This window comes from Chiloscyllium plagiosum, unplaced genomic scaffold (genome assembly GCF_037043375.1).
Source record: "Chiloscyllium plagiosum isolate Xiang-an unplaced genomic scaffold, Cpla_swu_hap1 HiC_scaffold_37, whole genome shotgun sequence".
Classification (NCBI taxonomy): Eukaryota; Metazoa; Chordata; class Chondrichthyes; order Orectolobiformes; family Hemiscylliidae; genus Chiloscyllium; species Chiloscyllium plagiosum.
The window spans coordinates 21,071,920-21,093,724 of record NW_028270175.1 but is presented as its reverse complement, the minus strand read 5'-3'; the positions used below and the strand labels follow the sequence as shown (position 1 = coordinate 21,093,724).

General features: G+C 43.0%; 1 protein-coding gene across 4 annotated transcripts in view; it reads left to right on the top strand.

The window, feature by feature from the left end:
- The window catches only part of LOC122540344 (segment polarity protein dishevelled homolog DVL-1-like), a 129,756-nt gene extending 109,464 nt beyond the window's left edge, over positions 1-20,292 (top strand). For all 4 annotated transcript variants that reach the window (XM_043675922.2, XM_043675923.2, XM_087980444.1 and 1 more), the window contains 10 exons: positions 2,669-2,762; positions 3,117-3,186; positions 4,077-4,216; positions 5,957-6,033; positions 6,630-6,697; positions 7,547-7,696; positions 8,394-8,525; positions 15,251-15,418; positions 17,295-17,501; positions 18,634-20,292. In XM_043675922.2, the coding sequence (XP_043531857.1) occupies positions 2,669-2,762; positions 3,117-3,186; positions 4,077-4,216; positions 5,957-6,033; positions 6,630-6,697; positions 7,547-7,696; positions 8,394-8,525; positions 15,251-15,418; positions 17,295-17,501; positions 18,634-18,995 (1,468 nt within the window). In that variant the 3' untranslated portion in view covers positions 18,996-20,292. The remainder of the gene's footprint in view (positions 1-2,668; positions 2,763-3,116; positions 3,187-4,076; positions 4,217-5,956; positions 6,034-6,629; positions 6,698-7,546; positions 7,697-8,393; positions 8,526-15,250; positions 15,419-17,294; positions 17,502-18,633) is intronic.
- Positions 20,293-21,805: the final 1,513 nt, after the last annotated feature.

The following is a 21,805-nucleotide window of genomic DNA, read 5'->3' as shown; positions in this document are numbered from 1 at the left end:
AGTGAAAGGTTTGTTTGATATTGAAAGTGTACAATTGATGTTGGGCTTAGAGTCTGTGTCTTGTTTGTTTCTAAACTTATTGTATCGACTGATACAACCCAGAGAAGCTGTTCAGCCTAATTGCCTGTTCCAGCTCTCTTAGAGAGTTTTCAAACCTTGCTGCGTCTCTGGCTTTTCCCTACATTTCTGCAAATGTTTTCCCTTCAAGTATTTGTAGAATTCTTTTTGATAGTTAAGACTGCATCTTCTTTCAGCCTTTATAATAGTACCTTTCAGGTCAAAGCAAGTCAGAAACAAAACATTCCGCCATTTTTTTCTTGGTTGTTCTAAAGCTGCATATGCTGCAATGACATCACTAAATAGCACAAAGAGAGGGGAGGTGACAGCCTAGTGGTATTATCAATGGATTGTTAATCCAGATACCTAGGTAATGTTCTAGGGAACCAGGTTCAAATCTCGCCACAGCAGATGGTGGAATGTGAATTCAATAATCAAAAGAATGTCTGGAATTAAGAGTCTCATGGTGACCATGAACCTATTGCAAATTATTGGAAAAAACCCATCTGGTACACTAATGCTGTTTGGGGAAGGGAACTGCCATCCTTATCTGGTCTGGCCGACATGTGAATCCAGAACCCACAGCATTGGTTGACTCTTAACTGTCCTCTGGGCAATTAGGAGTGGGTAATAAATACTTGCCGAGCCACTGACACCCTCATGATGTGAATGAATAAAAAAAAAAGCATGTGCTTCGTATCACTCTGTCATTCTTCAATGACCAAATGTCGCAGCCAGTTTCAAACATGGTGCGATTGTTCCCCCATGTCACCTCCTCATCAAACTTCCAAGCACACATTTGCAGTACTGCCTCCAAATATGTCTCCAGGCTCTCTGAACTGTCCCTGCCAAGGCAGCTGGGTGTGATAGCAGAAACTACCTCCATCTCCACATTGTCCCAGCCCACTGCACATGTGCACCCACTATTGGGAGCATATGCATATCCACTGCAGCTGCTGTCACTGCACACAGAATGTGGTGATGTTAGTGATGTATGCACAGATGCAGGCTGTGACATCAACAGACTAAAATGGGCTGCTGAAGCATCTTTGCATGCACGGGGCAATATTTCATTCTGGATGCTGTCACCTTAAATCTTAGGATCTTTTTCAGTATCTTCCCCATCAGTGTAAATATTTGCTTCTTATTTACTTAAAATTTTTCATGTGTTTGAACATATCTATAAAATCTCCCCTTCATCTTTCTGCCATATGGAGCCATATAGAATCACAGAATGGTTCCTGCACAGGAATATCTGTGGCTTGTCATATCTCTGCCAGCTTTCTGCATGCCCCACTTCACTGCCATTTCCTTGCAACCCTGAAAATGTTTTCTGGAGTTTATATAACTCCACATCGAATCTTCCCTCCACCACAATCACCAGAGCATTTGCATAACCTAACCATTCATTTCCTAAAAAAATGCTTTTCCTGAATTTTCAATATTGATTTTGTGCCATTCACATTGGATCAGTGTCCTCTGCTTGTCAACTCTTCCACCAATGGAAGTGTTTTCTTTCTATCTACTCTGTCTAGAACCTGCAATATTTTGAACATCTGTCATATCTCACCTCAACCTTCTCTTCCAAGGAAAACACTCCGAGCTTCTAGCTACATGCCTTAAGTCCCTGATCCCTGGAATATTATAATAAGTGCTTCCTGCACTCTTTCTGAGTTGCTAATATCCTTCCTAAAGAGTAGTGCCGAGAATTAGACACTGTACTCTTGTTGGGAATAAGATCCATTATAACTTTCTTGCTTTTGTATTAAAGAGGATAATCTTGGTTTCCGCAGTCTGTCTACATTATTGCTATTCTCCATCCCTGGTATCATTCCCATAAATCCTCTATGCACACTCTCCAAGACATTGGCATCTTTTTGAAAATGTGATACCCAGAGTTGGACAGGTTGCTCCAGGTGAGTCCTAGCCAGTGATCTATAATCAGTTTGTGTTGCTGTTCCATTTTTCAGATAATACTAGAAGCAACCAACACCAGAAATGAAAACAGAAAATATTTAGTAGATCAGACAGTGACTATACAGAAGAAACAAGTCAATGATTTGTTTCCCAGAATAGAACTATAAATAAGCCTACTAGAACCTTGGGGATTAAACAATTTCATGTTTGGGTCGCAGCTTGGTAAAGTTCTTACACTGACTGCTATGTAGCTCCAGCATGAGTAATTATTATTTTGTACACCAGTTATTCTCGAGCTGAGTGAAAAAGCTTCACCAAGTATTCCTCCAAGCAATTAGAGGCCTTTGAAGAGAAACACTCGATCAACTGAAAACTCTAGAGGAATAGTGGAATTGAACGACTGTCACTGTTGAGAGGCAATAAGTTTGGGGAGGAGACTTCCAAATGCACATACTTTTAAAAAAAATTGCATGTGTCAGTCCTGATGCAAAGTGGACAGTTTGATAGATAACCTGGACTGGGTCTTGATTGTCAGTTGCAGTCCAAGTTCTAATTCTGTACAAAGTTAGAAACATGATAATGGTGTCATTTTGCAGCTAGATGTTGGTCTTGTGAAGCATGTGATAATATGATATGATCTGGGTTTAATTCAGTTCTATGCAGACTGCTAACTGGACTTCCTTTACTCCTTCAGGTTAAGTAGCTCAGTGGAGCAGAGTGCTTCCTCTCGACTCATGAGAAGACATAAACGCAGGAGGCGGAGACATCGCATGAAACAGGTGGACAGGGTAAGATTGCAATCAGCAGCTGACACAATATGGAGGGAAGATCACAACACATCATCAAGATAATCAAGAAATTGATCACACTGCTGCATCCAGGAATTTCCTATATTAAAATTTGCTGTCTTGTTTCTTACATTGCAACAATTATTTCTCTTCAAAAATACTGAATTGCTCATAGAGTGGCATCCCGAGTTTGTGAAATGCATTAAGTATAAAGGCTTAATTTCTTAGAAATATTTTAAAACATTTAAGTAGTTCTGAGAAATAGATGTTTCTTAGAGAAATGTCAAGAGACCAACAGAATCAAAATGTTATACTTTGTTTCTTTTAAACAACCAACTATTTTATGTCATACAGTCCTCGTCGTTGAGCAGCATCACAGATTCCACTATGTCCCTCAATATTATCACCGTGACACTCAACATGGGTGAGTGACTCTTATCTTTTACCAATGTGTAGGTGAAGGTGAACATAATGTGTTAATGGCCGTGTGAAGGCAGGTGTGTTCCCGGAATATGTATGTAATAATCAGATTGGGAGGCAGAATGAGGGCTATTACCTATTACCCATGAAGTTATGGTGTTTGTGGAGGTCAGTAGTGGGAGCATTTATGGATGTCAGTAGGGGAATGTTTATTGGGGATCTATTGGAATATGCATTGAGCACTGGGTGAAGTTGATTAGGAAAGACAAATGATATTCTTTGCAATTTTGTTTTAATAAATGTGTGTTAGTTAGATTTAAGGAAGTGAATCTTTATTGATTGAAATATAGAATCTTGTTTTGTTAATATACTAATCTAGCAATGGACAAGCAATTTGGTATACCCCTTCAATAGGCGAGAGTGAGGACTGCAGATGCTGGAGATTAGAGTTGAGAGTAGAGAGAGGAATGATTCCTGATGAAGGGCTTTTGCCCGAAACGTCGATGTTCCTGCTCCTCGGATGCTGCCTGACCTGCTGTGCTTTTTCAGCACCGCACTCTCAACTCATATCCCTTCAGTAGCCTTAATACAGATGTAGAGTATTCGAAGAACCAGCACACACCCAATGTTCAGCTTGGTTTATAAATGTGCATAAAACAGCTTTTATTTGCAACAAGATGAAATAGTTTAATTATCTCTGAATATGTCATTTGAGAACTGCAACATATAGTTTAGTGGCTCTCCTGGACGTATGATGACTGCCTTGATGTCCTGTTTTATTCATCGTTTATCCTGCCATGTAGTTGAAGACTGTTACCTCCTCCATTAAGTCAGGATCTTTATCACTGACACAAACTTAAACGAACTGTAATTTGTTTTCCTCCTCCTTTTCAGAAAGGTACAATTTCCTGGGGATCAGCATCGTGGGTCAAAGTAATGATCGGGGCGATGGTGGGATATACATTGGGTCAATAATGAAGGGAGGTGCAGTGGCAGCTGATGGCAGAATTGAGCCTGGTGACATGCTTCTGCAGGTCAGTGTCTTCACCTCTACACCATTCCAAATAAAACTTTTAACTAAGAGCGAAATATCTCAAGCCGAAGTATACCAGCTGCAGCCTTTAGATCTACGTTAAATACTACTGCAGCTATGGTAATCATGTCAGTTCTTCTGTCGGTAGAGTATTAGTTCCGGATGATATGTAAGTTTTATTCTGTATCCTGCTCTGTAGAATTTCTGAAAGTAAGCCCGTTGTTGGATGATGAAATTTCTGTGGGTCACAAAGTGTGTGAAGAGTCAGGTCCTGACAGAGGCCACAGTTATTATGGATACGACCTACCAGTGATGATTATTAAACAAAAGCATTTGTGTTGACAAAATAAAACTTTACCTGCCCAATATCGAGATGCTTCTCTCCTACACCCTCTGGGCATTGAATCTTGTTGACCTTTCCCTTTATACTGTTGTTTCCTTGGAACTTATTTATCTCCTGGTCTCCTGCACTCTGAACATCATCCCTTCCCTCTGAATGTTTTGGCCGAGGTTCAACTGTCCACTGGTTGAGTCCTGGCCTTGATCTGTAGTGAATTACGTTGTCGTTTTTGATACTTCCCTGTAGTCTCCTGCATTTGAACTTCCATCATTATTTGTTAACTTAAATAAATGAAACCAGAGCTTTTGATGGTGAAATGTCTACGGTATGTGTATCTGCATTTTTTTTTTTTTTACAGCTTTGAGATAGTTCTTGGTTTGGTATTTCAGGCCACTTAAGTGTCCAAGCCCTTGCTCCCTTTAAACAAGACTGTGCCTTTGCATTGTTAATGTCTAGGAAAATTGAAATGAATCCAGGGATTGAATAGGGAACCCTTATTATCATATTTTGTTTGGCAGGTACAAGATGTGCCATTGCATAGCCTTTCTCGGCTTTGAAGTTGTTAGAATAAACACTTAACCAGACTGTGGTTTAGACCTTGACTGGTAAACAGACGTAATACCGTGTCGATGGAAGGAACGCATTGCTTTGCAGTAGTTACAGGTTTAACTATCAGTCCTTTAAATGAGAGAAAATATCAGTCACATCTGCAGATTTCACCTTCAGTGTAATTTGATCTGGACCTTGCTTAGCAATTTATTGCTTATCTGAGTTTCTCAGGTTTATCTGATTTTTCTAACTGGTCGACTCAATTTGGAGGCAAGCTGAGACATATGTTTAAAAAATTTGACTATGACAAAGTGCAAAATTTATAACTCACATTTATCGCTTTATATGTTAAATACCAGAAATATCAGTGATTTTTAACTGCTTTGCAGGAAGAATGAGCTAACCTCTATTTGTCAGTGTTTTCTAGTTGACATTAATCTAGAAGTGACATTCAAATCATATTATAGGCAAAAGAAGAAACTTGTGTAAAATACTCCAGTATATGGTGATTCATCTGCTTCCTGTGGATCATATCACCCAATAAACTTGCAACGATGATGGATAAGTCACTCATTCTATTCCTTTGGCACGTCAGTCCAAACATTGGATGCCTTTTTGCACATCACTGCATAAAATTTGAAGTATGTTCAGCATAAGTGAAAAGCAACTTTGAGGCATTAATTGTATCTCAAGATCCAGTTAGTTTAATTTAAAACACTTATGGATTTTACCTAAAAGCTGACATCCCTGGGATGTTGCCATTGTCTCCCTGGCTCATGTATGATTCTCTTTGTTGATTGCTAGAGTTTAGCCAGCCCCTTGAACTGAACAGTTTTCTGTTCTATGATTTAGGTCAATGATGTCAATTTTGAAAACATGAGCAATGATGATGCTGTGAGAATTCTTCGGGAAATTGTCTCGAAACCTGGGTAAGTTATAAGTTTCACTAACCTCCATGTGTGATTAAGAAATGTTTTGTGAAGACTGGGATATGGCTCAGGGTCACCCTAAGCAATAGCAATAAGCAATGGACTACTGCATGGAAGGTGATGACCTAGCAGTGAACTCCTCACCAAGGGGCAGAGGTCTAAAACATTTTTTCACCTTCCCTGTTCAGGTTTGTTTTCCTAATGCAGCACCCCCTGAAGTTACTTAGGGTAGAACAATCAGTTCTACTTTGGGACCAGAAATCCTACCACAGTCTGCCTGCGGAGGTGTTAATCCACGAAAATTAGATGGGTGGTACTACAGGATCACAGCACCATTACTGGTCAAACACATGTTAGCTACCTATTCGAATATAGCAGGTATCTCGATTGAATCCTACATTTATCCAATTTCATGCAGAGGGCTGAGATCAGCCTGGTTTGTGCACTCAGTTCTTCACACAATGTTCCATCTCCTCCCTGAACCATAAGGGCCTTCAGTTTCCTTTTTTCTTGATTCCTGGACAAATTTATCAAATCCTCTGTTTGTGTAATCTTTGCAACAGTTCGTAACTGTTTCACTATGTTTGCTTCTCCAGACCTATCGGCTTAACAGTAGCCAAGTGTTGGGACCCCACCCCGAGGAGCTATTTCACCATCCCCAGGAGTAAGCAACACTTTCAGCATTTTAACTGTAGTAGTTCATAAGGAATAAATGTTGACTTGGCTGATGTTTTTTGGCTCTGTGAATGATAGCTGTGTTTCATTCGAGCTTCTCTAGCCTGTGAAGGTCACAGCTACAACATGTGTTTAAATTCCAATTTCTAATTTTATTAATAATAATATCAAAGTTTAGTGTTTGTTTAACTTTTCTAGAAATTCTAGTTTTTTTAATTAAAAATCCTACAGGGCATTATTTAACATTTTATTTCTGCCCCTCTGGCATTCCTTTTCTCTGTAATCGTTTCCAACTGTGTGTGTCTGTATGTCTGCCTGTCTGTCTCTCTCCCTCTCTCTCTGCCCTCCTCCCCTTAATTGTGCCTCTCCATTTGCCTTTCCCTCCCTTTCTCCCTCTCAGTCTCTAACTTTGTGCCTGTGCTTTATGGAGAAAGTTAAGAAATACAATGGATTGCCTACAACACCAGCCACAACTTGCCTTTCATTCCAGCATTCCAAGGAACTTAACAGGCATGTTATTAAACAATATTTAGACTGGTTTACTCAGAATGTGTTATTTCAATTTGGACTGTACTGTTACAGTATGTAAACCATTGAAGAAGTAGAGCAAGCTCTGTTAGGTACGTCAACCATCTCTAATGAGCTTCTCTAACTGCTGCTCTCTGGAGCTGACACTGCAGTTGTCATTGTACCTGCAGCATAATGCTGAGGTGTGATATCTTTCTCTCAGCTGCTGATGAACTTGTACACCTTGAGTCATAAATGTACAATTTTGTTGTTCTTTTCATTCTGAGTTCAGCTCTTTGTCTAATCTTCCTTTGGTCTTTTTGTGTTGTAGCAGAACCAGTGAGACCCATTGACCCAGCGGCCTGGATCTCTCATACTACTGCTATGACAGGAACATTTCCTCGCTATGGTATGAGCCCCACCACCAGTGCCATCACTTCCACCAGCTCCTCACTAACCAGCTCCGTCCCAGATTCAGAAAGTAAGTAACATTTCAGTTTTGGGATCCTCTATGCTCGAGCCTGTCAAGTGTATAGGAGGTGGACTGCTTGAATGGTTCACATTTATATTGGCGTGAGGTCATGAGGCTCTCTAGTCTTGTCTCTCTGTATGTAACATTTAAGCCATAATTTTAACTTGAAGAATGTGCTTAGGACATGCCCTATCCTGAGGTTTTGATGGGAAGTGGAAGCCCTCTGATAGAAGCTCAGTGGTACAGAGGGCTTGAGGCTTTGGATGGTGGACAGAGGCTCTTCTGGGCCAGAGGAAATCCTCTCAAAAACTTAGAAAATAAATTTTACCTTGACCTCTGCCACCTACTGGTTTGGGACTTGCCCTAAATCTCATGCTGTGGGACAGTAGCATTAATGATATCATATCATAATGATATCATTTCCACGTTTAGTAACTCTTCCACAGTCAGTTAAGGTAAGAACCAATGTGATCTGGTAAGTGGAGTTTTTATACAGTTCAGCTTTGATTTAATTGAAGGGTGAAAGAAAGCTCATTGGCTAAACTATTGTATCCCTGTTTAGTGGCACGTACTAATTTTGATTTTCCAATAATCCCCTTACCACTTTTAGTATTCCTATGGAATATGCAATATTGGAATAGATTCTTTAATATTCTGATAAATCTGAGGATCAGATCCTTTTATTTTTTTCTGTTAATTTGCTCAGAGTATGAGGATACTCCACTCACAGTTAAGAGCGACATGCCTGTTATTGTCAAGGCCATGCAGTTGTCTGACTCGGGGCTAGAGATCCGTAACCGACTGTGGTTGAAGATCACCATTTCAAATGCTGTAATTGGTGAGTATTTGTGTCTCTGAGACTGTGTTCTCATTTTAGACTGTGTTTGTGTCAATAATGTAGAGAACATCCCAAATCAGTGAGACTCACTTTACTCTAAAAACAGGCAGTATTGACATTCTAGAGCTTGTACTCAACATCCACTATTTTTGGAATAGGTCTCATGGGGCTTCCCCTCAGCCATGTTCCAGAGTCTCTCTGTGGTCCTGCATTCTATAATACACGCACGTGGTCCTGGGAAATCACCAGCTGGCGTTTTTTATTTTGCACATAATTTCCATGTCTGGATTCTGATTGTAATTTAAGTTCTGCTTACTGTTTGCGGTTATCCCTGAACATCTTGATTTCACTGTATTTTAGGGAACAGCTTCACTTGGTTTAGCCATGTTGAGTTGAATTGAATTGAATTGGCTTTACTGTCACACGTACTCAAATGAGTACCGTGAAATGTTTACAAGCCCCGCACTACAGTGCCATCTTAGGTACAAAGGACCTAGGTACAGATAGTTAAGATCAAATTCTTAGGGAACAAAAAAAATGTAGAAAAATAAGGAAATAAATAGTCCACCAGTGTAGGTCATATGAATAAATTAGAAAAAATAAAGAAACAAAAGGTTCAGAATATAAGTCTTTTCAATGCAGTCCATGATGTCACCTAGCCTCAAGGGAGACCTCCACCACCTGCGCCAGACCCATCAATGTCGGAAGGCGCCCCACTTTAGATTTGAGAGTATGGTGCTGGAAAATTCCTTCATCAGGCTTATGCCTAAAACGTCGATTCTCCTGCTCCTCGTATGCTGCCTGACCTGCTATGCATTTCCAGAACGACACTCTCGACTCTGATCTCCAGCATCTGCAGTCCTCACTTTCTCCTCATCCCACTTTAGACGCCATCTTTCACTGCTGACGTTGCTGAATCCACACTCGCTCTGCAACCAAGAGTCCCCTGGCTCTGTTGTCAGGCCATCTCCAAACCACGAGTCCTCCTTTGGCTGCAGATGTCGCCTTGCCAGCACTGCCAGCTTAAAGAGTCTGTTACTGCTTCCACTGGCCCCAGAGCCGAGAGAACAACCCTGCTACTGCTGTTGCCACTGGCCCCAATGCCGAGAGAACAACCCTGCTACTGCTGCAGCCACTGACCCCAAAATGGAGAGAACAACCCTGCTACTGCTGCTGCCACTGGCCCCAATGCTGAGACAATGACCCTGCTGCTGCCGCCACTGGTCCCAATGCCGAGAGAACGACCCTGCTGCTGCTGCCACTGGTCCCAAAGCCGAGAGAATGACCCTGCTGCTGCTGCCACTGGTCCCAAAGCCGAGAGAATGACCTGCTGCTGCTGCCACTGGTCCCAATGCTGAGAGAATGACCGTGCTGCTGCTGCCGCCACCAGTCCCAATGCCAAGAGAATGACCCTGCTGCTGCTGCCACCACCGGTCCCGATGCTGAGAGAATGACCCTGCTGCTGCTGCTGCTGCTAACGCCACCGGTCCCAATGCCAAGAGAATGACCCTGCTGCTGCTGCCGCCACCGGTCCCAATGCCGAGAGAACGACCCTGCTGCTGATGTTGCTGCCGTGATCCTCCTGCCGTAACCAGACTTGCAACAGTTGGTTAGAATATTACACCCCCTGTCACTCTTACAGGACTGGGATCCTTCCACACCCTCAAAAGCAACAAACTTCCTAGTTTCAGAAAACAACTCATCCTCTGCCATGCTTCTCAGTTATCCCAGCCCAGTACTTACAGAGCTATGGTAATATCGGATTTATGTTACCATAATAATCCAGAGATCACAAATACTACGAGTTAAACTTCTATCATGTAAAGTTGCCAATTGAGTAAAAATGAAATTGTTGGATTTCCAGAATCTTAAAAATTATTCACATTGCAATAAATTGACTTTTGCACCCTCTGTATATGTCAGATTAATTTGCAATTAATTAATTATTTTACAAGTATAGTCACTGTTGGTTGAAGTATTTTGTGGTGCTGGGCTGACCTTGCTTAATCTTTGAGCCCCATCCTTGTCACTTTATCGTTTAATCTGGTCACTGGTAATCCTGTCCAATCTATTACTCACCAATGAGTCACATATACCAAGAATCATAGTCAGCAGCAGGAGGACAGTAATCTCCCCACAATCTTATAGATTTATGTTATAGATTTTTTCGAGAGAAAATGAAGTGGATAGAGTTTACGATCACGAGGATTGTATATGGGTAAAGAGATTATTCATGGTCCAAGAATAAGTCTGGTGTCTGGGAACCATAAGTGATGTGATACAATGATGCGCAATCCAAATGGACAGCTCATGATCTGAGGCAAGTGTTTTTTGCATGGTCAAAGAGGACAATACTTGGTCTATGCCAGAGATGAATTTGATGGCGGACACAGCTTTTCAGTGCTAGACTTTTTTGTTTCTGGTTAAATGGGGATGCCTGCAGCTCAATGATTTGATATTCTGGTTGATTTCATGAGTTCTGAATTTGATGGTGTTAGAACCCTCAGTGATCTTTGAGTATTTTCATTCTTTTTTTCAGTTTTGAGTTATGAGTTTAAAATGACTGGTGGACTTCTGGACAACTTGTGGTAAAAGGAGAACAGACGAATCAAGCTTTGTTTGTGAGGTCAGGCCTGAAGACTAATTGCAAGCTAATTAAAAATGTTTTAACAGAAACAGTGATCCCAGGAAGAGCAAAGTCTTTAGGCAGATATTGAAATTGCCTATTAATGGGAATTAGTTCAAGCAAGTTAAAAGAGACCCTGTGTTCAACCAGATAGCAGTTGTTGAATGGCAATTGAGGCCTTGGGAGGAATCAATTATTTTTTGAACTATGTTTTCTGAGAGATGGTTCTGGGCTGCTCCTGAGACAGCATGAAGATTTGAAGGCTTCCTGCCTAATCTGCTGCATCACCTCTGGAAACCCAAAGATTAGAAAGCTGAGTCAGAAGTATTGTTGCCTCTGCATGGGTGCACTAAGAAGGTGACCTTGATCAAAGTTTAAGAAAAAATACCAAAGAGTCTACCTTTATGCCTATGAATCATTTTATCATGGAAGACCTTTAAGTAATCTGATAGTTCGTTATTTTCTTTGTGCCTTAAGTGTTGGCTTGTCTGTCCGTTTTCTGTGTGAATGGGGCTGAAAGCAGGTGTTTTGGGTTTAAAGCAGAGACTTTCATTAGCTTATTGTTTAACCTTCTCTCTGCTAACTGTTTATTAGATACACAATAACTTCAAGTCTTTTGTGTATGATACAAAACCAGTGTCTGGAAATTAATTATTCACAAAGTCTGGAATTGGTTAATCAAAAGTCCAGTTAGGAACCATTGGAATGACTATTGCAGGGTCTTTGATTTTAATTGCGTTGCAAATCCAGAGGTAGAAAGGCTGATTTGGGTTTGGCTGTCTGTCTCTGTCTCTGTGTTAAAATAGTGGGCGCTGCTGAAAAAATGCATTTAGAGTTGAATCCCGAAGTCATGGCCAGGTTTGAATAACATTGGGAAACATTGGGGCTCGAAGATAGTGCGGATTGCAGATACTGGAGAGTCATCAATAAAATGTGGCACTGGAAAAGGCACAGCAGTTCAGGCAGCATCTGAGGAGCAAGAGAGCTATGAGCTGACATTTCAGGCATAACCCTTCATCAGGATGGGGTAGAGGGCTGAGAAATAAGTTGGGGGGTGGGGTTAGGGAAAAGGCAGGTGATAGGTGGGCAAAGGCAGGAGGTGATTGTGATAGGTCGGTGGGAAGTGTCATCGAGAGGGTGGTGCCGAGTCAGAGGATTAGATCTGGGATGAGGTGGGGAGATTTGGAAACTGGTGAATTCAATGTGTGGTCATAAGCTCCCGAGGTGGAAGATGAGGTGTTCTTCCTCCAGTTTGCAGGTGGCCTTGTTGAAGTGGTGGAGGAGGCCCAGAATGGGCGTGTCATCGTGGGAGTGGGAGTTGGAGTTGAAATGGATGGCCACAGGAAGGTGGCGTTGGTTGGTGTGTACAGACCAGAGATGTTCCCTGAACTGTTCCGTGAGTTTGCGCTCGGTCTCTCCGATGTCTCGGAGACCACACTGAGAGCAACGGATGCAGTAAAAGAGATTTTAGGATATGCAAGTAAGTCTCTGCCATATTTGGAATGATCCTTTGGGGCCTTGAACAGAGGTGAGGAGGGAGATGTGTGTGCAGGGTTTGCACCTCTTACAGCAGCTGGGGAAGATGCCAGGTGTGGAGAGGAGATTGGTGGGGTGTGTGGATCTAACGAGGGAGTCACGGAGGGAGTGGTTTCTGTGGGATGCAAATAGGAGTGGGGAGGGAAATATATTTTTGGTGGTGTGGTCTCACTATATGGCAGTGGGTGATACGCTGGATTTGGAGATTAGTTGGATGGAATGTGAGGACAGGGGAATTCCATGCTTGTTGTGGTTGGGGCGGGGAGGGGCTTGAGGGTGGAGGTGCAGGAAATGGAGGAGATGTGATTGAGGGCGTTGTTGATCACAGGGAAGGCGAAATTATGGTCCTCAAAGAAGGAGGAAATCTGAGACGTCCTGGAGTGGAATCATTCATCCTGCGAGCAGATATGGCAGAGGAATTGGGAGTAAGGGATCGTGTTTTTGCAGGAGGGGTTTGGGGGGAGGTGTAGGCAAGGTAGCTGTGGGAGTTGGCAGATTTGAAGTAGATGTTAGTGTTGAGTCAATCACTGGAGACTGAGAGGTCCAGGAAGAGGAGAGAGGTGTTAGAGATGGTCCAGCTGAATTTGAGTTCACAGTGGAAGGTGTTGGTGTAGTGGATGAACTGTTCAAACTCGTCATGGCAGCATGAGGCAGCACCAATATAGTCTTCGATGTAGTAGAGGAAAAGGTGGGGAATGGTGCCAGTATGGTTGTGGATGAGGGGCTATTCCACGTATCCTCTGAAGAGGCAGACATAGCTGGGACTCGTGAATACCCATAGCCACCCCTCTGGTTTGTCGGAAGTGGGACGATTGAAAGAAGAAGTTGTTTAGGGTGAGGACCAGTTCTGCCAATTGAATGAATGTGTCGGTGGAGGGGGACTAGTTGGATCGGCAGGAGAGGGAATAGCTGGGACTTTAACAGATATCTTTGCAACATCCTTGAAATGGGGGAGGTCCCAGAGGACTGGAGAATTTGTAATGTTGTCCCCTTGTTTAAGAAGGATAGCAGGGATAATCCAGGTAATTACAGACCTGTGAGCCTGACGTCAATGGTAGGGAAGCTACTGAAGAAGATAGGATATATATCCATTTGGGAGAAAATGGGCTTATTAGGATACGCAGCATGGTTTTGTGCAGGGAAGGTCATATCTTACAAACCTAGTAGAATTCTTTGAAGAGGTGACAAAGTTGATTGATGAGGGAAGGGATGTTAATGTCATATACATGGACTTTAGTAAGGTGTTTAATAAGGTTCCCTAATGAAGGCAGATAAAGAAGGTGAAGTCGCATGGGGTCCATGGTGTTCTAGCTGGATGGACAAAGAACTGGTTGGGCAACAGGAGACAGAGAGTAGTAGTGGAAGGGAGCTTCTTAAAATGGAGACCTGTGACCAGTGATGTCCCACAGGGATCCGTGCTGGGACCACTGTTAGTTGTGATATACATAAATGATTTGGAGGAAGGTCTAAGTTGCTTCATTAGCAAGTTTGCAGATGATACTAAGATTGGTGTATTGATACTAAGATAGTGAAGGGGACTGGCAGAGAATACAGCAGAATGTAGATAGATTGGAGAGTTGGGCAGAGAAATGGCAGATGGAGTTCAGTCCGGACAAATGCGAGGTGCTGCATTTTGGAAGATGTAATTCCAGAGTGAACCACACAGTAAATGGAAAAATCTTAGAGAAAATTGAGGTACAGAGAGATCTGGGTGTTCAGGTGCATGGTTCCCTGAACATGGCAACACAGGTCAGTAGAGTGGTCAAGAAGGCATATGGGGTATTGAGTACAAGAATTGGCAGGTCATGTTACAGTTGTATAAGACTTTGGTTCGGCCACATTTGGAATACTGCGTACAGTTCTGGTCTCCACATTACCAAAAGAATGTGGATGATTTGGAGAGGGTACAGAGGAGGTTTGCCAGGATGTTCCGTGGTATGGAGGGTGCCCTCTATGAGGAGAGGTTGAGTAGATTAGGATTAATTTCATTGGAAAGGAGGAGGTTGCGATGGGATCTGATTGAGGCCTACAAAGTCATAAGAGGTGTAGACAGTGTGGATAGTAAGAAGCTTTTTCCCAGAGTGGAGGACTCGATTACTAGGGGTCACGAGTTCAAAGTGAGAGGAGAAAAGTTTAGGGAAGATATATGTGGAAAGTTCTTCACACAGTGGGTGGTGGGTGCCTGGAATGCATTGCCAGCGGAGGTGGTAGGGCAGGAACGATAGTGTATTTAAGATGTATCTAGACAGATACATGAATGGGCAAGGAGCAAAGGGATACAGATCCTTTGAAAGTGGGTGGCAGATTTTGATAGACGATATGGATCGGCGCAGGCATGGAGGGCCGAAGGGCCTCTTCCTGTGCTTTAATGTTCTTTGAGAGGAAGAAATGGAGGGCTTGACTAGCTGGTCCTGAGAAGCCCTGACTGAATTCTGGGAAGGAATCCTGAGAAATCCTGTCCAAGATCAATGGTGTGGGGAGATTCTGCAAGCTCTGTCTTAAGTTAGAATGCAGGCTTTACAGTTGGTTTGCTCCTAATGCAGTTGCTTTTGATTTTTTTCAGGAGCGGATGTGGTCGATTGGCTTTTCTCACATGTGCAAGGTTTCAAAGATCGTCGTGAAGCAAGGAAATATGCCAGCAGCATGCTGAAACATGGCTACCTAAGGCACACAGTGAACAAGATTACCTTCTCCGAGCAATGTTATTACATCTTTGGTGATCTCTCTACCAGTAAGTTCATTCTGCGTCCTTAACATTTAATAAACCTGGTCATGTCAATGATAGGGAAACTCTTGGAGGAAATTCTGGAGAGAATTGATATCAACTTGGAAAAACATGAGTTAATTAGCGATAGTATGGCTTTTTTCAAAAATGAGATCATGTATGTGTATGAGGAAAGTTCAGATGATAACAGTTTATGTGGATTTTAGCAAGATTTTTGACAAGGTACCACATGGTAGACTGAGAAGTTTAAAGCACATGGAATTCAGGGAAACTTGGCAAGTTGGTTCAGAAACTGGCTTAGCAAAAGGACACAAAGGATAATGGTAGAAGGTTGTTTGAGTGACTGGAGGCCAATGTCTGGAGGTGTACCACAAGGATTGGTACTGGGACCCTTACTGTTTGTTATACACATAAATGATATAGATGAAACTGTGGGGGGGATGTTAAACAAGTTTGCATGTGAAACAAAGATTGTTAGGGTCGTTAATAGTGAAGAAGATGGTTGTAGGTTATATAGATGGGTTGGTCAGCTTGACAGAACAGTGGCAGATAATATTTAACCCTGATAAGGTGAGGTGATGCACTTTGGAAGAACGATGATTTGTTAAAAGTGGAGGCTTGTGGAATGGAGTAGAAGATGAGGACAAATGAGGAACACTCTAATATTTTTCTGGATAGGTCGGAAAGGGATAGAAGCCCAGTTGCATGAAGTGAATCAGATAAAATTGAAAATCCTGTCAATCATGGTGGGTAGGACAAAGGAAGACATCAGATGCACTGGCAGGGAAGATAGTATCATCAGACAGATACAATAGAGACAGAAAAACTGGAAGAATGGAATGGAGTCTTTACTGGAAACAGGGTGAAAGCAAGTGTGGTCAAGGCAGCTATGAGAACCCGTGGATTTGTAATAAATGTTATTTGGTAAAAATGTAACAATTTGTAAGCAAATACAGGGACAGCAAAAAATAGGGGGAAAAAAACCTAAAATTTGTGAAGGAGTGGAAGGCTGGATTGATTAAAAAGTATATGTCACAGTTGTGCAAGTCAAAATAGTATAGTAATGAAAGAGAAGGTTAGTCTGTAAGTTTTCTAGCATCAGTGGCTAAAGCAGCATTTGTTGCTTGACCGTAATTGTTCTTGAGAAGGTTGTATTGAGCCACATTTTGAACTGCTGCAGTCCACATGGTGGAGGTTTATTGCAGTGCTGTTGAGAAGGGAATTCCCCAGAGTTTTGACTCAGTGAAAATGAAGGAAAAGCGATATATTTTTAGGTTAGAGTGGTCTGTATCTTAGAGGAGAATTTTCTAATGGTGGACCCATGAATCTGCTTCCCCGGTCTTTGTTGGTGGTAAAAGTTACAGGTTTGAACAGTGTTCTCTCAGGAGCCTTAGTGAGTTGCAATGCATCTTGTATTTGATGACACTGTGAACTAGGCATGGAGGGAGTGCCAATCAAATGGACTGCTTTGTTCTGAGTGGTGTTGAGTTTCTTGATTATTGTCGGAGTTGCACTATTCAAGCGGTGGAAAATATTCCATGACACTCCTGACTGTGCCTTGTACTCAACAGCCAGGCTTTGGGGAGTCAGGAGGTGGGTTATTCATCACTGAATTCCCAGGCAGTGACCTACTGTTGTCGGACTATACATGGCTCGTCCAGTTCAGCTTCTGGTCAGTGTATCCAACAGGATGTTGAAACTAGTGGGGATTCAGAGAGAGTAATGCTGTTGAATGTCAAGAGTGACACAACAATTGCTTACACAAGCTGTCTGAGAAAGTGACATAAGTTGTTAAGAAATGAAATTATTGAACTCAATTTTGAGGCTGGAAGGCTTGAAGGAATGTATTTAATTTTTGGTGAACTCTTCCCTTTGCCGGTAGATTTGGCTGGCCTGAGCTTAAATGAAGGTTCCAGTGGGACATCAGAGCATGACATCCTCGCACCTCTTCCACATCCAAATTGTCCCTGGCCACTGACTCAGGGCTTCCCATATCAGTATCCACTGCCTCATCCGTATTACTCGTCCACTTGCCAGGATCCTGCTTTGACCTATGGAAATGGCAGCACTGGGAGTCAGCAGAGTGAAGGTAAGATTCATTTATATAGGTCTAACTCTGGTTTGTCTGATGTACAATGTGTAGCAGCCAATGCAACTGCCTTCCAAAACCACCAAGGTGGTGCTGTTGGGAGGTGGGAAAGATGGTGGGATATAGGGGTTAGGGTTAAGTCTGTGGAGAACAGAATCGAAAGTGTGAGGGATACGAGGAGGGTGCTTGAGGAAGAGAGTGCAGAGAAAGGGATGCAGGAATAGGTTGTGGCTATGTCAAGTGGCTGCAGAAAAGAAGGGAGTGTTTGGGGAGAGGTTGGGTACAGAAAAGGAAGTAAAGAATGGGGAAATGAAGGGGAGTGGTCTGATTGAGTGGAGGAGCTGAAACATGTGTTGCTGGAAAAGCGCAGCAGGTCAGGCAGCATCCAAGGAGCAGGAGAATCGATGTTTCGGGCATAAGCCCTTCTTCAGGAATCCTGAGTGGAGGAGCCATACAATTTACAGGAAATGATTTTATAGCTGGGTGAGATTGTAAGGTTAATGTAGCTTCATTAAGAAGTTTTAATAAAATAAATGTCTGCAAAATTCAGAAAAGAAAACCTGTCATTCAGCAAGTTTGAGTTTTTGTCTGAGCACTGGAGTCACCAGTTCTGTTAAATTTACAAATAGTTATCTAAAGTTCACTATATAAAGACCAAATCGTTTGCTATATGAAGATCATAATTCCAGTAACTCATTGCAGCAGAAGAGGCAGGTAAGTGAAGCCTAACTCACTTGAACATGCTCAGGAAGTAGCAGTGACCCAGCATGCTGACAGAGTCATCAAAAGAATTTGAATTTCTTTCAAAATAAATGAAATAGTTTTATAGATGAACTTTTATCAAATGTTACAGCTATGTTCAGTTGCTCCTCAGAAACCCAGTCATTACTGACCAACTTTAATTGCTGCGCTGACTGTAAAATTTATTTGGATTTTTCTGTAGCCATGTTATTCTCTCTGTAGCTGTGGGAAAGCAGGACTATGATGTTGTTTAACCATTTTATAACACGTCTGTTCAACAGTCCAGGTACAGTTGAACGAGCTGGACACCTCTGCATTTGTGGATGTTTTATTATGGTGAGGCTCATAGTATGAAATGACTGGTGTCTTGTGTTACCTGCTATGTGTACAGGAAGCAAGAGCAGTGGATCCAATCGGAGCATGGGTGAGAGGAAAGGCTCAGCAGGGAAGGAAAAGGAGCAGAAAACAGACTCCAAGTCAGTGGGTAATGGAAGTGAGCCAGACCGTACCACTGGGAACAGCGTTCACTGCGAACGGCCAGCAAGCCAGCTCAGTCACCACAGCTATTGCTCTCATGGACCTCCGGGGGTCCCTCCTGTTTACCAGCTACCCACAGTCATGGTAACAAGTGGGCCTCCTGGAGCTCCTCCTGTCCGGGATCTAGCAGCAGTCCCTCCTGAGCTAACGGGCAGCCGGCAATCCTTCCAAAAGGCCATGGGTAACCCCTGCGAATTCTTTATTGACATTATGTGACATCATCAGCCTTCTGCACTAAACAACACTAAAGTCTTTGCACACAACACTGCTTGTGTCTCACTCCTGGTGTCACAAGAACCTCAGGCTTCTAATTCTAACCATGGTTCTCTTTGTTATCTGTCCTCCATTAATAACAACTTTAAATGTATTGGTTTTGATAAATATTGGTGCCAAGGACAGCTTTATGTAAGTGTATTGCACATTTCAGTGTAATCATCACCTTCTATGTAGACTTAAAAAAGATGTTGAAGACCTTTTGACCTGGCTGGATGATGATCTCAGATGAGAATTTCATATGGTCCTCTCAACATCATTCATCTGCTGTTGTGATGGGTGCACCCTGTTTTTGTTATTGTGGATCATGTAACCCTTTTAGCAAGCACTGTTTTGTTATACAGAGATGGCTCAGCACAAAGGGATGTGATTCCATTCCCAGCGCAATGACGCACAAACGATTCACTTTCTTCGCAGGTTAGCAGCCTTCCAAGAATTGTTTTCCATTGAAGCATTAAGAAAGTTTCAGCTACATCTCCAAACATTCAACCAGGTCTTTCACGCTGTAGCTTATTCCCCTAAACAACAGGAAGTTGGACATGCCGCCTGTGTACAATCCACAATTTTTTTAAATGTCTAGCTTGGGCACTTTTGTTCTGGTTATTGCTGAATGATGTAACTGGATCAGTCATTTCTGAAAGTTTCACAGTTTGATTGGAACAGCAACTGAGACATGATACTTTGGTTCAGTGCTGCTTTCAGTGTTGAGACCTATTGCATCCAGCCTGCAATCATAAGGACATGAATTAGATTATGCTTTATTTCACAGTTTTCACACTTGTAATGAAGATGCTAACTCTCAGGGGGATGCAAGTTTTATGGGCCCCATTTGCCCTATAATCATGTGCAAGTGGCCATCATTCAAGTGCAGTGAGTGTCAGTAGATCATTCAAATGAGATTATCCTGCTCTGAACTCTTTGGGACTCATTGCCCCATGCTTGGTGTCATCTGTCCACCCCTACTTCTACTCCACCTGCTCTTTTTCTTTATTGTGAGCAGTTTAGAGGCTGGGAATTCTGTGGTGAATAACTGATGTCCTCACTATCTACAAGGCACAAGTCAGGAATGTGATGGAATGTTCTCTATTTGCCTTGCTGGGTGTAGCTCCAATAAAATACTTTAGAAGCCAAAAAACATTCAGGACAATGCAGCCTGTTTGATTGGAACCCCATCCAATACCTTGAATATTCACTGTCTACAAGTGCACAGTGGTAGCAGTGTGCACCATCTACAAAGTGCAGTGCACCCTTGTCAGATCCACACCCCCCACCGACCCAACCACCACTCCCGGCACCTTCCCTTGCAACCGCAGGAGGTGCAACACTTGCGCCCACACCTCCCCCCTCACTTCTCTCCAAGGCCCCAAGGGAAACTTCCATATCCGCCACAGATTCACCTGCACCTCCACCCACATCATCTACTGCATCCGCTGCAGCCGGTGTGGCCTCCTCTATATTGGGGAGACAGGCCGCCTACTTGCGGAGCGATTCAGGGAGCACCTCTGGGCCACCCGGACGAACCAACCCAACCAACCTGTGGCACAGCATTTCAACTCCCCCTCCCACTCCACCGAGGATATGCAGGTCATTGGACTCATCCACCGCCAAACCACAACAACCCGACGGTCGGAGGAGGAGCGTCTTATCTTCCGACTGGGAACCCTCCAACCGCAGGGGATGAACTTGGACTTCACCAGTTTCTTCATCCCCCCTCCCCCCACCTTGTCTCAGCCGGATCCTTCCAGCCCGGCACCGCCTTCCTGACCTGCAGTCTTCTTCTTGACCTCTCCGCCTCCACCCTACTCCGACCTATCACCCTCACCCTGACCTCTTTCCACCTATCACATTTCCAACTCCCCTCCTCCAAGTCCCTCCTCCCTACCTTTTATCTTCTCCTGCTGAACACTCTCTGCTCATTCCTGAGGAAGGGCCTGTGCCCGAAACGTCGAATCTCCTGTTCCCTGGATGCTGCCTGACCTGCTGTGCTGTTCCAGCAATAAAGTTTCAACTTTGATCTCCAGCATCTGCAGACCTCACTTTCTCCCAGTGCAGCAACCCACCAAAGCCCCTTCAACAAGGCCTTCCATAACCACAACTTCTGAGAAGAGGAAGGCCAACAGATCTATGGGAAGACTAAACCTGCAAGTTCCCCTCCAAGCCACACACCAAGCTGACTTGGAACTACATCACAGTTGCTTAACCATTGCTCAGTCAAAATCTTGGAACTGCGAACAGCAGTGTAGGTGTACCTACATCACATGACTGCAGTGTTTCAAGGGTAGTTAGAGGTTTTTTAATTCATTCACAGGATGTGGGCATCACCGGCTAGGCCAACTTTATCGGCCATGCCTGATTGCCCAGGGCAGTTAAAAGTCAACCACACTGCTGTGGGTCTGGGATCGTATGTAGGCCAAACCAGATAAGATGGCAGTTTCCCTCCCTAAAGGACATTGGTTAACCAGATAGGTTTTCCCCAAAAATTGACAATGGATTCATGATGATTGTTAGACTCTTCATTCCAATGCTTAAAAAAAAAAGTTTTTATTGAATCTAAATTCCACTATCTGCCATGGTGGGATTCAAACCCAGGTCCCAGGATGTTACCTAGGTCTCCGGATTAATAGTCTATTGATAATACCAGTAGGCCATCACCTCTCCATCCACGGATGAACAACCAATGACATTGATGCCCACATTCTGAGAAAAATTAACATTTCAGATCATGTTTCTGTCTTCTTTGTGAGACTCAAATT